The following is an 18,051-nucleotide window of genomic DNA, read 5'->3' on the forward strand; positions in this document are numbered from 1 at the left end:
ATTCTATCTATTGGCCAGGCCAGATTACAAGGACGACTAGAAAAATTTTTTATGCTCAGAACTGGCTTGCACTGGAGCAAAAGGCCTCCCTAAATCTTTTTCTTCCCAAGAAAATTGCTTATCTAGGCTACTGACTAGCTACACTATTCTGGCTTCAGAAAGGTGGGGTAGATTTGGACTGGCCAGAATATATTCTAAACTGTACTTAAGCATCTGTACAGATTTTACTCCAAAATACCCAAAATAACTTGCTTCAAAATGTCAAAGGATAGCATTTTCTGGCATTTCTCTCAAGGGAATGGCTATAATTCAAGCAGTGCAATGACTATTGAATGAAAAATGAAAGACCATATTACAGCAAGAGTCACAAAGCCTGGTAAGCCAAGAGCGCCCTTTTTCAGAGAAGCTCTCACAGGGCATGAGCCCTTTACAGACGACCCATGTACCAGCAGAGATTGAAGGCCAAAGGAACAGATCACAGCTCACTGCCCCCCGTGGTGTCCTTGCACCTCACCGCTCTTTGAAGACCACATCAGGGCTGATGCCTCTCAGCATGTGCCAGTCAACTAGAAGCAAAGCAGGGAATTATGGAGGGTTTTGCCATGGTCTCTGTCGTTCCTCCCCTGTGCCAAGCAGCTATGTCTTGGCAAGGACACAATTCAACAGTAAGGTCATAAGGGACATCTTCCTGTCTCCATCCGAGTGCAACAGACTTGCAATGAAATTTGCATGAAAAGACAGCAGTAGAGGACTGGCATGTGTGATCACAGGGTTGAATGCCATGTGCAAATAGGAAAAGGACTGAAATTTTTTCCCCTTAACTCCTTATTTCTGGAATGTTCCTGGATAGAAAGATAATGAAACCAGACACAGCCGTGCAGTCTTACCTACGATGCATAATTAGCGGTTTCTTTCATTAATTCTATAATTTAAGTGCTTTCATCTACCTCCAGCAAAAAAGAGCTGAGGAAGAGGACTTGGAAATAAAAGGGTAACCTCACGAATTAAGAGCTTTGTCTTGGAGAGAGACTGCTGGATAACCCATAACATGCTTTGAAACGTGGATTTGCAGTTTACCTTTAGAAAGTTTCTTTGGCAAGAACAGTCTTCCATGCTTATCTACTATCTACCAATCTTATCCAAGCAGGATGAAGAGATCTTGGAAGAAATAAGTGATAGCACTTAAGTTTTCTCTCCAAACTGCAACAAATAAATTCCACTGTTATATCTGTAAACAAGATATACAAACCTGGTGCAGCCATGTCTCATCCATGGTTGTCGTGGTAATTTTATTCCATCAAAAATCAGCACAGAGGTGCATTCCCTCTCAGACTACATTATTCTTCCTCAGAATAATTATTATTCTCAGGTTGCATTATTCTTCCTTCCTTCCCAGAGGGTGAGCAGGAGGCTACAGAATCAGAGCGTTCAGAAGTGCTGCATCCAACAAATGCAACCCCACAGGGGAGAAACAGCAAGGTAGAGACCACTTGAATTACACCAATCTAATGATCTTGAGTGGAATAGTTTGGCTTTTGACCACTACCTTTATATTTTTAAGTGTGCATGTGTTTTACAAGGAAGCATCAAAACATTCAAGGAAAGCATAGTTAACTATAGTTTTCAAAAATTTAGGCATTAAAAAAAAACCAAAAAAAAGCAAAGTAACTGCCACTCCTGCAACAGGTCTCCCTTCTGCAGAAGCATCTTCCCATTCCAGATGCCACTAGGTGATTTGCCAGCACAGATGGCAATCGGCATGTTCAGATCTACCAAAGGCAGATCTCACTTCTTGCCCTTAACATCCACAATCTCCAGTGAAGAAATTACACCAGATATTCACCACTGGGAAATGCTTTAACATTGCAAACGATGAGGAGCATATACAAACAGACCTACTGGATTGTAGGAGCAAATTTTCTGACAGCTGACTGAACTGTTAAAGACCTTTTTCATCATTCATGTCATAATTTACATAGTAGTTCTGAAGTACAAGATAGTCTCAAAAGATATTTTTAAAGTGTAGAAACCCTATGCAATTACATCTTTCCTTGGCTCAGGGCAGTAGTGTGTTTTTGAAACCCTACCTTGAGGATCTTATTACCTGAAAAGCCACCAGCCTAAATACAATTTTTTAATGCTGTCTTACATGCAAACTATTTTATAAAGTGGGTCAACATGTGAAAATAAAGAACAACATTTGGGTTTTATTCTTGCGGACTCTTGCATACAGCATTTATAAAAGCCTGAACATAAAGTAGTCAAGTTAGCACAGAAGATTACACATGCTAACACTTTACAAAAAGATTTCAGGCAATGTCCAAGGATGCAGGAGTTTCTACAACAAAGTGGAAAAAAAGAACACTTAAAAAAACAAAACCCCAACAAAAAATTGACACAACTCCCTTCTACTAATGAAATCATCCCAAAATAGAATTGCATTTTAGACATGTATTTAGCTGAAAGCACGAACAAAAGTTAGCAACTATTAATCAGAGTTACTACTTTTTTTTTAAAGCCAAAAATTCTCTGCAAGTTCTCCCAAGTACTTAGATTCTCACCAAAGTATTCTCAGGACTTAGTATCTTTCTCCAGTTAAAATAAACATGTCTTTAATATCATGTCATTCCCCTTGTCATTCTTAGCTATGAGAATAAAGATGTTCTTTGTATTCTAGCCTTCAGACTGATTTCATGGATGTTCATCACAGAGAGCAGCTTTGGACCAAGATGCAGATGTGAAACAGTGCACAGCCAGCCGCAGTTACAGACCCATGTTCTTTCACACAAGAAAATCTGGATGTATACATGGCATCACACAACTATTTAAGTGGGCACAGTTATTTGCTCAGGGTGCTGAATGAACCATTCTTGGTAATCACTTAGTACCATGTATTGCTGAAACTCAAAAACTGATGTTATCATATGCAAGCCTAAGAACTATTTGCTAACCAGTGAAGGTTTTTTTTCAGATGATCCTGGATCACAGCTAGGACCAGACAGATAGTGACTAGCTGTGATAGGACTAGAGATTATTCCAATGAGGGGTACAGGCTAATTCACCTCTGCCATGCTTTACATCTGCCCCAGGGGCTTTCACTTCAGCACGAGATATTAGCGGACTAATCACTATAACAGAAGGCTCAAGAAAGGTAAGCAAAGTCTGTGAACATAGTGCCACTGTTTTAATTATAGAAAAGCATATTAAAATCGGTATGGTACAAAACAGACAAATATTTGTTACAGCATCAAAACAGGAGTGTCTTATCCTTTCAGCTTCTGAATGCAAAACGTGTAACAGAAGGCACTGTTTTTATTAGACTAATTGATACAGTTGGGAAAAAAGATGCATTTCACCACATTTTTTTCCCTCACAAGCCTTTTCAAGTTAAGGCCACCTTTGAGGGTTAAAAGGGGGTTCTGTATCCCCCAAGTGACATATTTTCCACAGGAATATCTATTGTTCCATTAAAGTATTATTTTCAAAAGCTCTCTCTCTCACTTTTATTTTTTATCCTGTGAGGATTAAAACACAGCATTGAAGATGCTGCGTTTAGAAGTCTTTCTTCCCTCCTGCTTCCTGCCTCCTCTACCAGCAGGTGGGGCCAAGCATCAACCATGAACTTGCTCAGGCCCACTATACACGTGCAGTTTGTAGCTGTACTTGCAAAGCCTATCCCTGTGCTTCCGGCAGTGCTTACCAAGGCTTTTTTACTCACCATCAGCCCCTGATATTATCACTGTGAAAAAAATACTCTGTCTAACTTCAGTGCAGCTTGCAAAAATCTTTGCAACTATCAGTGATAAAGCAGGTGGCAAGAACTCTGTTTTCAGATGCATGCACTTATCTGGCAGCTAGAAATTTGCCTAGAAATGTGATCACAAGCAGCCAGCAAGGCTTTATAGCAGGAACTTGCCCCATTTCTCAGTGCAAGTCAAAATCAACTCGTGAAAATTTATGACTGCAAGGCAGTTCTGACAACTGCAGCGGGGCAAAGGCTGATACTCAAACTGGTTCTAAAAAGAAAGAAAGCAGGAGCTCTGGCTTGAATGGTAAATTCATTTACCATTTGTATTTGTCACGAGATAGTGACTCATCACTTCATCCCATAATTTCCTTTTTCCATTTGCCTAAATCAGGCAAGATGATGACTGTTTTCTTCCCAATGGGGGCTCCAGGTTTCTTACATTTCACTCAATCTTGTGTGCCCCAATATATAAATGTAAATAATTTTCACAAATGGATTGCTCCATTGGCTTTACAGCAAAATTAAAGAAACAAATCCTACAACACATTCAGTTAAACCATGCATAAACCGTTTTATGCCCTCTGTCAGTTTGGATCTCTGTCAGATATTGCATAACCTGGTCAGTGAGAGGAAAGAGTTTCCAAACGTTTCATGTCATTATCTCTTTGTAACTTGCTGATCTCTATCTGTTCTAGCAGAAGAGTGAAAGAAAGTTTGGGTTTTTTCTTTTAAAATAATAAATCTATTTTACGGCTTCACCACAAGAAGGAAGAGCTTCAGATTATTTTTAGGCCCAAAATCAGCTGAAATAGTACAAAGTGTCAACATAAACAACCCTTTAAAGTTACACAGGAAGTTGCAGGAAGCTCCAAAACATCAAAACTGACAAATTATTCATACAAAGTTCTGGTCTGCCGTTCTGCAATCTGATCTTCATTTCAAAGTGAGAATTCAGCATCCCAAGTTAAATCTCAAAGCATTTCAGTCCATCAATCAAAGCTTTATGATCCAAAGTCTGCTTAAGATCAGCCTTCACAAACCAGGTAGAGAAACGGTTCTGTATGAATCAACTCTAAATGTATGCAGCCGTATCAGATGAGCTGAATCAACATTTGCAAAATGTATCTGGACTTTGTACAGCTTATGCACTTTTCATTTGCAAAGTGTTGAGCATAACCAGGATAAGAGAGAGGAACTAACCTGATGCAGCTTCAATTAAAGAAAGAAAATTAAAAAGGCATTTCAAGGAAAGAAACCCCAGTCATATAAAATCTTTACTGCTTCACATAAACTTCTGATGTCTAATGGAGGGACTAAAGATGACCCTATGCTGTGTCCCCACTGTTGCAAGTACCTCAATCCTCCCAGACAGGCACCCTCGCCTGGTGGCAAAAAAATCTGGCAGGTTGGGTCACTTGGAGCCTCACACCAGAGACAGGAATTAAATCTGCCTTGCTGTACCTCCAACACGCATCAGGCCTGGAACGTGCTAGAGACTTCTCAGGGCTTTTGTTTCTCCTTTATTTTCATATCCTTTCAGATGTAATTTAAAAAAAAGTCCCCACAAAGTCAGACTAAATCTAGTTCTTTATTGACAAAGATAGGGGGAAGACCAGCAAAATGCAACAACCCTAAAATTTCAGCCAAAGGATGCCAATTCTTGTCTTAACCAATGGTTCTAGAAGATTAAATAAGTAATGAATAAAATAAAAATATGGGGAAAGATTTGACTCAAATGTTTTAATGGAATTTGAGACTACCAGCAAGGGGTTTTTTTTTGTTGTTTTCAGACTGGCTTTTCATATTTAGGAGGCTTCCTGTTTATAAGTAAGACTGACTGCGTAAGACATGGGCCCGATGAGCAGCTCTTGCCCATGTCACCAGCCTCACTGACTGCAAAGTCTATTCACATGTCTGCAAGTATTTGTGTATGAATAACAAGCCATTATGAATACTGGTAGCATTGTGCTTAAATATTGCAAATTAGATCTAATACGAAACAATCCGGACATTGAAGAGCAAATGATCAAGCTTAATGAAGCCAGGTGACAAAAACTTTCAAAGTGAATAATTAACTTTTTAAGAGTACTGAAAATATTAAAAAGTGTTTTCTTCAAAAAATAAACCTAGGTACATGGTAAAATTAAATGAACTCCCATGAGTATGCATATATATTTTTTGAAATCTCAAGTTTCTGACACTCTTATTCAACATATACACAACCGTGGTACATACAGAATTGACTCTTTACAGAATTAAAGTACACCGATTACAAATAATTGAGGTATGTTTAAGAAGTCTTAAGTTAGAGCTCCCCATGAATTTGTCATTTTAATTCACAGTACTTTCAACTCATCAAGTAGTGAAAATGTAAACTTGACTGCATTTGGTCAGGCCAGTTTCACACTACACATGAATTTATTTTAAATACACTCTAAGGGTGTACAGAGAAGCAACATCCTGGGAAGAATCTTTTGGCCTACTGCCCATTACATTGGCTGCTGGACAATATTAACTGTGCTATTCCCTGCCCCGAATAGCATACACAAAAATAGTGAAGCCACCTGGAAGTCAAACATATATTGCTACATTGTTCTTTATCTGAACTGCATTTCTGCCCTCACCTCTGGCTTTACTATAATTTTTGTAGCATTCTGTTAACTTAAAATCACCTTCACTTTGATTTTATAATACTCTTCCAGTATAACATTTCCAAGTTTGTTTCTAGGATTCAAAGTACTCTCTTTCTGAGATCTCTTCAGTAAAAAGATCTGTAAAGTGACTACTTATCATTACTTTTCCTAATTTATTTTAGATGAGCATATTTTATTTTAACAGCAATTAAATCCAACACAAAAATTTCTATTCAGAAGGGTGTAATCCCTGGTCTTACGGCATTATGAAGGTGTCTAGCCTCTTATACGAACCTTAAAATCTTTAATTCAAAAGGAGCTGAGGGAAATCCTACTTTTTTTTTTTCTAACAGAAGAAAACAAGGCTGGATTGCAAGCTAATTCTTAAACATTTTGGGGTGCAGCATGATTATGTGTGCAGACTTTGAGATGAAGATTCCCAGTTAAATCAGAACATTTTCTTGTTTCCCATTCCCACAGTCCATGGCATTAAAAATAAATATATTGCATGTAAACAGTACCTTGTCTAAAGGCAATAAACCTCACATAGGAGGTTACATATAAGCAGAACCCCCCCAGATCTGCAGCAGAATTTCCCAAAGTAACTCCCAGCAGCCAAAACTCCCATAAATGTCTGTTACAAATGCAGTCCTGGGGCAGGCTTGGAAACAGCAAGATTAACACCAGGACACCCAGCACAGCGCTGTGGCCAGCTCACAGCGTGGAGCTGTGAACAGTAGCATCAAGCAATCGTGTGTACGGAAACCAAGGAAGTTACAAAGCACTACTTTTTAAACCAATAAGCGCATGCTGGTTGCTTCACCACAGCATGCACACGTAAAGAATGGGATTTTTTTCTATTCTCTGCTGCTCAAAATAACCTGTCAGCATTGAGGTGTCTATGCAAAGAGACATGTTTATTCTGCAGTTACACAGGATGGTGACAACTATCTCCACAGGTGGGTTAAGAAAAGAGTCAGTGTTACCTGAGCAGCACACATTACTATCCAATACAATGAATGATCAAAGCAATAATAGCTTTTCTTTCCTAAAGCAAATACCCTAATGAACTACTCTAATGAAAGAGAAAAACGTGAGACTCTAATTACTAGCAGTTGTGAGTTCAAGGATTAAAGAGATAGAGACAGTATAACCTAAAACACTCTCATCTGCCCTCACCTTCATCCTAACGATGATATACATCTAGGCACTGTAGGCTTGCAAACAATGCTTGCTACAGTGCTTCAGAACATTCAGAACTATATAAACCAGTTCAAATTCACTCTTGATTTAAGTCCCCAACAACCTAAAAATGCTTCTGGCTTAACTTCATTGCCACATAAAATTTTCTGTATTTCTGCTCTTATCTTTGCTCGTTATCAGCGCAGATAAACAGAGGGATGGAAGCTAATAAACTGATACCACAAATTTACAAGTGATGCTGCAAACATTTCTGTGTAGGCAGCATGATGATTCTATTCATTACTATGGTGTCACTGTGAAAATCATGATCACATACTACAACTCTCACTTCCTACAGCTAGAAACCCAGAGAATTTATGAAGTAATAGAAGTTGAAGCCATATAAGCCACTCTAGACTTCTCAGATAGGCTGAAAAGTCTATTCGAAGATGAACTTGGCTTATTGGTATGTAAAATCCAACTACCGGAATGTCGGAAGGTAAAGGAGACAAAATCACTTGAAGGAAGGTTGGTTTCGTTTGTTTTGATTTTTCACCCCAAAGATTTTCCAATTATAAAAGGCTTTTTTCTTCTCTTAACAGGAAGAGTTCTGATCAAATTCTGTGTTCTGCCTCATGTACTGTTGCAAATATACATTAGAAAGCAACTTAAGAAGATACTTCCTTTGCTTAACCTTTTTTCATATAAGGGCTGTCTTCTACTGCATGCCATACCCCAAAAAATGATAAGTCTGAATTCCCCTTTATTATAATTTCATTGTCCATTTTTAAACATTTGCTCTTACCTTTAATGCCACACGTAACTCCCCATGACTAGAATATATATTTTTTGCTCCTAGCAAGAGATTTGTGGTAAGAACACGCTGTTTTATTTAGAATGCATACTACTACTGCACACTACTAAGAACTTTCTCAATAGTGAGTTGGATGAACCACAAAAGGAAAACCTGCCATCAGTTTCTTAGAAACCTAAAATAAATGTTAAACATCTCATTTTCCATTCAAATTTTTACAGTTGATACTGTAAGCATGCTTTCCAACCTGTGAGATGTAACTCACAGTAAGTCCTTGGTCCCTGTGCCTGAGACAAAACACATGAAACTACAAAGTGTGCGAGCTAAACATTATGATGTAGAAACAATTCTTAGTTGACTGAAACGAGCCGTAGACTAAAAAAGCTGACCAGCAGGTGCTATTCACATGAATGTACAGTCAAACAAATTTATGAAACAAAAATACCTGAAACCATGGGGGATACACAGACCTTCTGAGTACTGACCTTGTTGCTCACTCTCTGCTTCAGCTTTTGCAGGACTTGGCGCTACTGGAAGAGGCCGAGGAGGACGAGGCTTTGGAGTGGGGGGAGATATTTTCTTTCTTCCAATGTACTCTACATAAGTTCCTGGGAAATCCCCCCTCTCCCCTGTGGTTTCATTAAAGCCATTCAACCAACCAATTTCCTCAGGCTTTGCTTCTTCCCCTTCACTGAATCCAAGTGCTAGTAAGGTACCTTTATTCACAGTTAATATATCGCCTAAGTGCAAGTCAATGTCTTCTTCTCGCTCTTTTTTGTAGTCATATAAAGCTCTGTATTGATATCCCTCAGCACTCATCTTGGCAAATGATTTAACATTCAAAAGTGTTATTAAACAGTATCAAAATGCAATTGTCCAGTTATAGTTTTATGTACAGAGAAATTCAAGATGTATTAAAAGGGGTAATGAAAATGTCTCTTAAGTAATAAAATCCACCAGAGAATGAAAAAACACCAAAGTCTGTCTTTTCACTGCTGATGTTTTTACCAATGTATTTATTCTGAGTCACTATCTGTTGCAGAAGTAAGTGTTCCACTTCTGTGTCTAGAAATATTCTTCCAATTAGTTCTTTTCCTGGGCTTGCCGGCACTACTGCATCTCCAAGTTCAGCCAACTCTTCAGCCAGTCACACTTTCTTCAGATATATTTGCCACACACTGCTCACGTACCTGAAATATTCTCCCACCAAACTCTGCACACATGCTTTTCCTGGAAAGAGAAGAGAAAAGTGATTAAATCATTTCACATTCTCTTGATGATTGTGAACTTGGGATTCTACCTATGACTTATGCTTTCTGCAACCCTGGCAAAAACCATGTCCCACAAAAGAGTCCTATATAACAACAAAATCAAGCAACATCACCAAAAAATTCTCCAGCTAATGTTTGCATTTTTATAAGGATATATGTCAAATTACTTGAATCGAACTTGTACCCCTGCAGTACGAGGTATGCTTCCTTCTCGATGACTTATGGCTACTGAAAAGTCTCAGGGTGAGAGAGCTAAGCCCTGGAGCTATCCCTCTAATGCAGTACCTAACCTGGCAGCAAGACTTTATATTATCTCCCTGAAGCCAGAAAGCCACAGCCCTTCTCCACAAAAGGTCTGTCAAGACAGAGGAGGAGCTTACTGCAATTAGCATTGACCACTGGGGTATTCAGTCTTGTCCTGTTTATGACAAGGGTGAGGATGGGTAACAATCCCCATCCCCCCATCCTATATTTCAAAAACCTTTTGGGAGAAACATGTCTTTTCATAATCTGCAGAACAACCAAAGACTCAAAAGTGCTTTTACTTGATGACTACCATATTGCCTTTTTTGTTTTTAAAGAGGGGCTTTACCGCTCCCCCACCTTCCAGATGTTTTTTAGTGTGTTTATGGTATAATACTAGAAAAACAATCAGCAACTGAAACAGGCACACCCAGACCACCTAAGTAGTCCTAGCAGGAGTCAAGTATCAGGGTGTATGCTTAAATTACATTAAAGGCAAGAGAACACAGGCCTGAACTTTTGGCTCAAGGTAGCCCAACCATAAAGTAAAAAGAAAAAATATTACTAAAAACCAATCTATTTAGAGAACAGTTGCTTAAAGACATATAGAACAGTGAAAGCTTTCTAAACATTATTTCATCTGTTACTCATTTTCATCTACTTAAAAAGACAAGCCAAATCACAATTTGAAATGCTATACTGGAAACCAGAAAGTGCTAACTACTCAAAGTCGCATTGAAGCTCCTAAACTACATCTGAATAAAAGACCAGAGGGAGCTGTGTAATACCAGCAGGTAAAATATTGACTGTTGTACTATGTACTCAATGTACAGAAAGCTCTTTTTTTTTTTGGTGAAACACTCCGTTTTTACATTATAAAGAGACACTGGTAGACGGGGCTGGAACAGGGAACATCTGACAGCTCTTTTCCACACCATTTTTTCTAATGTCTCAGTCATCAAGTCGTTTGGAACATGACTAACTGACAAGCTAAGAAGTGTTTATAAGAATGCGTACAGGTTTTCTGTGCCAGTGAATGAACCTGATCCCTGATTTCTATGTGGCTCCTCTTCAGTCCATCAGATCCTTGCAGCATGTTGCACAACATCTCTCGTGACAGAGCACAGAAGAAAATCTTAAGTTCTTGAAGAACTTCCTTATCAACCCTTGCAACCAGTTTTTACTGTAGGAAAGAATTATCTGAGTCTGAATCAGACTTCCTATTTCAAAAAGCTTGCACACAAGTATTTATTTTAACAACTTGCAAATCTATCCATGTGTATTAGGCACCCAGCTCCCATCAAAATTTTAATTAGAAATTTCTGCAGCCACTTCTGAAAAACCAAACTATGCTGCTTACCTGATGCTACCAAACATCACAGACTTTGCAATTAACATGAATAGTTTCACCAATATTTCATTCTGCCAGTTCTACCAGAGAAGTCTACTGACAAGAACTGGGGAAAAAGTAGAAGTAGCAGTGTATCAACTAAATAGCAGAGAAGCCTTTACAAAAGCGTGGATTTCTCAAATTTCATGTAGCAAGAGAACAAAATGCACTTACACACTCTAGATCCAAGTGTTCAGACTAATATAAATGTTTCCAAACAAAACCAACTATGCACACAGCAAAGCCTGCTAGAAAATTACCACTCTCACTACTTCAAATACTCTGAAATATTTATTTTCTTTTTAAGAAAGGTTCAACAAGTGCTCTGCTACAGCTACTTATTTAACTCCTATTGCCTATGGGCATTCTGGCAGTCAACGAAGTCTTCTAAACACTGCATAATTTAATTGCCTTGACCTATGCCTCTGATCTTGTATTATCAAATGTATCATAGCAAATTTATGGCCATATATTTATTTAAATATATTATTAAATATATTTATTAAATATTTATTTAAAATGAGTACTTGTGTCTCTTATGCATCTTCTGAAAATTCAGAACTGGAAATGTAGTAGTAACAGAAAAACTTCTTATGACAGTTTTAAAGCATATTCTAAAAACTCAAGACATGCATCAGATTAGAAAAACTCAATGCAGTTATGGTAGCAAAGTTTCCCTAGATCCAGTTGCACTGGGTCTCAGAGCTGCATTACTTGCTCACACTCACCTACCAGCACCACCTTTGGTACAGAGTCCCCAGCATCTGACCTCCTGATTGATCTATGAGTCATGTACCGGGACACAGTCCTCTAAGTGAGCCATTCTAAAATTCTTGGATTTATGCCTTTTTCTGTTGTTACTATGTGTCAGATTTAGGGGTGAACTAAGAGTTCACCTAACACAGGGACAAGCAGATAGACCTAACACAGGGACAAGCACGAGTATTCCACACCTGCTCAGTAACACCGTGATATATCCAAGAATTCCTCTTATACTGCTCTGCTAAGAGCCTGTACAAACAAATTCCCTTTACTCCAAGTGAAGTCACACGGCCTCAATACTCAGGCATTTTGACTCAAACTGACTTAAGCTGACTAGTCCTAAAATAAATAGCTTGGACACCATCTTAAATAGATTAAAACAACCAAACCAAACACTTCAGGAAAGAAATACTGTTATATTTGAGATGAAGTATTACTGGATTTCCATTTGGCTGGTCAAATGGAAAAGGAGGAAGAAGTACTGTAAGAGAATCAATGTTCATTTGTTTTTTGTTTACTGTCTAAGAGCTTGATCCCACTGAAAGATTCCTGAGTTCAGGCAGAATTCCCACCTCTCAGCAGAATGGTTTACAATGGACATTTCAGTAGTTATAAAATTTAAAATTCAACAGAAAAACTCAAGCAATTCCTACAAATTTAGGAGGAAAAGGAAGGGGACATGAAATCTTCCCTTTCACCCTCGCCTTCTTCCCTTGTTAAAAGTGATGTCTGGCTCCCACTTCACTGGTACCCAAGTGTTTCCTCCCACACAAGCTATCATTCCTTTGGTGCCGGAGAATACAAACTTCTACACTGCATATGCACGCACATTGATACTAGCCCAACCAGAGGGGTGTGCATGTGTTATTGGTACAGCATCCCTAACATAAGATGCAAAGATTTTCTTCACCTTTATATTAAAATATTTAATAACCATTTCTCCTCATACTGCCATCCCTCTAATGCTAATTGCAAAAATCCCTAGAGAAACAGTGCCTAACACAAGCTTTCTTGCCACTCCTTGGTAGACAGGAGAGCTGACTAACATATTCAGGAAGGCCCTAAAAAAAAGAATATTGAGGGATAAGTGGGGAAATTTGCTTGGAGATCGACTTTTCTCCCCACTAGGTGTCTACACACCTGTGACTCAAACTGCAGCTTTCTCTGAAGTATGACGCTACCGCTCGCCAAGTGGAGACGACCAAGTTAAGTACCACATCAGAATACTATTCTGCAAGAAGATAAGGTCCGTCATGTATCACGAAGTGATACCTTTATACCGTTTCCAATTTGAAATTATTTTGAACCTGTGCAGATTCTATCACAAGACTTTGAACAAGTCCAAATACATGTACACTAAGTACTGTGAACGATGTACAGCACATCGCATTCTGAAGCATCTCAAAGACCTTATAAAGGCTGCAAACTCTGGAAGAAGGCAGGTGAGCATCAAGACCACTTCAGCAGAACTATTAAATGAATAATGATAATTAAAAAACTTAGGAAGGCAGTACAGTCTGAAATTCCGTCCCGTTTAAGAGGCCGGCAGGTTAACCACTCTGGAGCCCTGAATCGACATGCAGTGCCCGCCGCAGAGCAGCCGCTCTCCAGGGGCCGGTGCTCGGGGGTGCAGCCTCTCCACGGCCGGGGCAGAGCTGCGCCGAGCCGGCGCTCGCCGGCGGCGCGGGGACGATGGCGGAGCCCCGGGCACAGGCGGGCAGGACGCCGCACCGCCCGCTCCTGCCCCAGCGATCCCTACGGACACCCCTTCCGCCGCCTCGGGGGCGTTATGCCGGCGCGGGCACCAGCCCGGCTCCCCACGCCGCCCGGGGCCAGGGCTCCCGGGCAGCCCCGCGGCGCGCCGCTTGCCCTGTTCGTCCAGGAAGCGCCGTGCCGCCCCCGGCCGCGGCAGGAGAGGCTGCACCGTCCCCGGGGCTCGGCCTCGGCCGCAGCGGGCGGCCCGCCCGGGCCTGCCGCGCCGGAGGGCTCGGCGGCGCCACAGCCCGCTCCGCACGGTGAAAAAGTTGCACGGGGCGGCGCTGACGCTCGGACTGTCACCCCGCAGGGCCGGCCGGTGCCCGGGTCCCAGGCGGCCGCACAGCCCCGCACCGCCCCTTCCCGCAACGCTCCCCTGCCCCGGCAGCCGCCCTAGGGGCAGCACCAGCTGCAACGGATGCAGCGGGACTCACTTTACCTCAGCGGTAGCAGCGGTGGTAGCAGCAGCTGCAGGAGGAGCAGGAGCAGCAGGAGCAGGAGCGGCGGGGCCGCCACCGCCTCACACCCGCCGCCGGGCAGCAGCTGTCGCCGCAACGCCCCGCTCTCCACCGTGCGCCCGTCCCGCCGAGCTCGCCGCTCCAGTGCCTCGGCGGTGCCGTGCCCGCCGCCGGCTCTGCCCCCGCCCCGCCCCCGGCGGCTCCGCCAACCCGCTCTGGCACCGCCCCGCCGCGCCCGCTGACTGACGGCGGCACCGCCCGGGCCCGCCCCGCCGCAGGCTCGGCACTGCCCGCTCCGGGGCCGGGCGCCGCCGCGATCCTCGCAGCTCCCCCCCGCGGCCGGGGCCTTGGGGTCGCTGTCCTCGGGAATGGCGCCCAGCGGTGCCTACTACCCTTGGGCGCTGCCTCGCCCCGGGGAGGCCAGGCCAGGCCGGGGAGCGGCAGCGAGAGGAACCCGTGCTTCTGCCTAGTTCCTCGTTGGGGATTTTTCTCCTCTTTTTTCCTCCCCCCCATCCCCTCCCCCTTTATACAGTGTGTCACATTGGTGGAGTGTGTCCAGAACAAAAGGAGCTACCGAGGGCCGTGGGTGCGCGGCTGTGTGCGGAGCACGGCCTTGCAGGATAGCCGGCTGTCCTCCCTCGATGGGCTGCCTGGGGCACCCGCTGCGGGACTGCTCGCCCAGGGCCTCCTGGCAGTGGCGGGCAGTGCCACACTCCTCCCCATGGCCCTGCCAGCCCAGTGCCGTCCACCAAGAGCCGCGACCCCTGCTTGCGTGGAAGGGGCAGCTGTCTGCGGCATCAGGAACCACCAGTTGATACCATAGATTACCAGTGCCCAAGTCTAAAAGGGTCCGTGCAGTTCTGAGTAAAATTGCATATTCTCTGCTGCAAGAAGCACACCATCTCCAGTGGATCTGACAACACGAGGGTGTGGCACAAGACCTCGAGGTTGCAGCAAGACAGTGATGCTGCAGATGTACCTACTGAGTTTGGACAGATCTCTGTTTACATACTAAATATGTGTACAAGTGTTAACCGCGATGTCGCTGTGAAAGAAGACAGAGTCGTCTAAGCAAAGATATGACAAATCCAGGGTGGCAGGGAAGGAATGCAAGGGCAGCTTTGCAAGAAGGAAGGTAAAGGTTCACGGAGGCCTGTGGTGGGAGCACAAGTACTGGGGTTGACCTGCTTAAAAGCAGCCAAAAGAGAGATAACACAAAACATCCAAAGTGTTCGCTGCAGACAGAGTGTGAGGATCAGGCCTTGAACGACCTTGTGAGAAACTGTATGTCTGGTAAAGTTAGACAGTCTGAATTTTTATAATCTGAAGAAGAGTATGTATTAAATCTGGGTAGGAGGGGAGAACCCGTCTTGTTTTAATTTCACATTCTGAAACAGTGGATTAGCTTATGGCCTGATCATGAACAACAGAAAGGAAAAGTGGACCAGTTTTACCAAAACAAGCTTCTATCATGTGCAATAGATCAGGTTTTGAAATCCTTTGATTTTGGAGGTATTTCTTTGGAAAAAGGTTCTAAAACAAGAATTTTGATTGTACTGAGTGTGGGCAAAATGTAGGAGTCCTTTAAAAGTTGCTTTATTCCTTTAAAAGTTGCTCTTCACTGTGCTCATATGCTTTGCAGAGGATTTTACTTGTTTCCCCATTGTGTTCCTAATTTTTCAAGCCTCCAAGAGTCACTATAGAAGGATGTTTTCGGGCACCCATTAATCATTTTTGCATTGATTCATTAAGATCAGTTTGCTTCAGAACTGCAGATGGGAGAAGATGACAGCTCCTAAGGCCTTTGGGGTGACAGCATAGATCTGACCCCACAGGGGTGTGAAAGAGCCCTGCAAGGCTGCATCCTTGAAGTTCCAGGACCCAGACCCTGGAAGATGATCAAAATGCCTTCAGGAGTCTATCTGGCGATCTAAAGACACAGAATGACTGTTTAATTCTGTTTAAATTAACACTTCTTTTGGAATAGAGACTGCTGTTTGTACACAAGCAAAAGCGTTGCTATAATTTAATAGTGAACAGTACATTTTTGAGGGAAATGGCAGCTCTTGTCTCATATATTTTTCGTGGGATTGAAAATGCAGGCAGAAGCAGAATTAAGAAAGAATGTTCCATTTCTTCTGTCCAGACTGCTGTCTCTGGCATTTGCTATTGCTGAAGGCAAAAACAGCATGGATTTTGGAGGGGATTAGACAGACTGGCTGGTTGGAATGCCAGTCCTGGGCACTGGTCTAACATGGGTATTTAGGGGAACTAAAAACCTCTCAAGTAGTGTTTCCCAGCTGGTGACATTAGACTTGTCCCACAGGTGAAATGCAGGGCTAGAGTTGATATCTGTGCTCCCTCCCTTTTGGCATGGAATCTGTCACTGGAGGAAAAAGTCTCCGAGGGAAGTTCCAGGATCTCCTTCTTGCTTCCCTTTTGGAGCAGCAGGGCATCTGGGTCTCTGCTTTCTTTACAAGTTTTCTTCCCGGAACTTGACTTCTGATTTCACCTTGAGCATCTCACCTGCCTCTTTCTCTGTCAATCAAGGAAAGAAAGGGACTCAAGAGAGGGAAAGTAGGCAATAGTAGCAGATAATTTTGATGTTCCCCTTGCTGGCTTTGCTGGCACGCCTGTTGTGACTTCAGTCTCAAGGTCACTCCAGCTCTTTCGCACCCTTTTCCCCACAGACCCCCTCAGTGTCCCAATGTCTCTAGGTTCACTCTCAGAATGTTGCAGAACAGTACTCTGGGAGACAAAAAGGAGAATGCACAAGTTGAAAACAGCTCCTTCTTCTATCAGGTACTTTCCAGGGGTTCTTAAAGACTGCATAAAGCTTTTGCATATTAAATTTAGAGTGGGCTTTAATGCATGTGGATGTGCTTGATTAGTTCTAAGTCTGTTGAGAAGGATATTCTTGACCAATTGAAACATTACGTTATTGAGGCAGCATGTAAACAGGAGAGGTTTTCAAGGCAACAGTCAGTGGAAAGCAGAAGACAGAAGGGAAAAATATGGGTAAGAGTGCAGGATTATCAAGGTACAAGCCATGCACACATGTTTTTGCTAAGACAAGTTTAGTCTCCATCTGTCAAGAGACCTTTTGAGCATTTCTGCCAGAAGCTACTTAGGGGAATGCAATAAAAAAGCGAGCAGGTCTTTTTTTCAATACTAGTAGCAGTTGGATGATTTGAGCCTTTGCATCTTATGTCTGGGTAAGGTTTCTGTGGTAAAGGTCATGCAGTGCTTGAGAGGATCTACTCTGGAAGTTCCCTTTCCTCTAGGAAAAATGTTCAGCTTGATCTTAGAAATGAAATTTTAAAGTATGGAAACTGAGAGGAAAAAATGCACTCATCAGAGGATTTGTGGGGAAAGCAGAGTTTCCAGAGTATAGGATCTCTTCCACTTTAGCTGACAAACTCTGTAGTTTTTCTTTACTGGCACATTTTAGGCAGGAAGATTTCTATTTGTTTCTTAAAAGATGTCAAGGCAAACCCATTTGTAAAGTAAGATACCTCTAGATTAATGGACAGTGTTAAGTTCGCGGTTGAACTTAATGACCTTAAAGGTCTTTTCCGGTCTAAATAATTCCATGATTTTATCAGTGCAGGATCTGATCTCTGTGGATAGCATAGAAAAGGTGGAAGAGACTGTGCAGGGGAGTTTTATTGTCATATACCTTACACGTGGTGAATGCTAATGGCATATGTCATTTACTAAGTTCAGATGAGAGTCCTGTGATTTGTGCTATAGTATCATACCATTCTGTAGCAGTGGGGTTTTCAGCCAGCTGAT

The 18,051-nt window shown here is 42.2% G+C and overlaps 1 protein-coding gene across 1 annotated transcript in view; it reads right to left on the bottom strand.

Moving 5' to 3' along the window:
- PIK3R1 (phosphoinositide-3-kinase regulatory subunit 1) overlaps positions 1-14,424 on the bottom strand; it is a 58,157-nt gene extending 43,733 nt beyond the window's left edge. The window contains exons 1-2 of the mRNA XM_085043210.1: positions 14,238-14,424; positions 8,863-9,607 (exon numbers count right to left, since the gene is read on the bottom strand). Of these exons, the coding sequence (XP_084899336.1) occupies positions 8,863-9,196 (334 nt within the window). The 5' untranslated portion in view covers positions 9,197-9,607; positions 14,238-14,424. The remainder of the gene's footprint in view (positions 1-8,862; positions 9,608-14,237) is intronic.
- Between the last annotated feature and the right edge of the window lie 3,627 nt (positions 14,425-18,051).

This window comes from Lichenostomus cassidix, chromosome Z (genome assembly GCF_008360975.1).
Source record: "Lichenostomus cassidix isolate B80296 chromosome Z, HeHo_3.0, whole genome shotgun sequence".
Classification (NCBI taxonomy): domain Eukaryota; kingdom Metazoa; phylum Chordata; class Aves; order Passeriformes; family Meliphagidae; genus Lichenostomus; species Lichenostomus cassidix.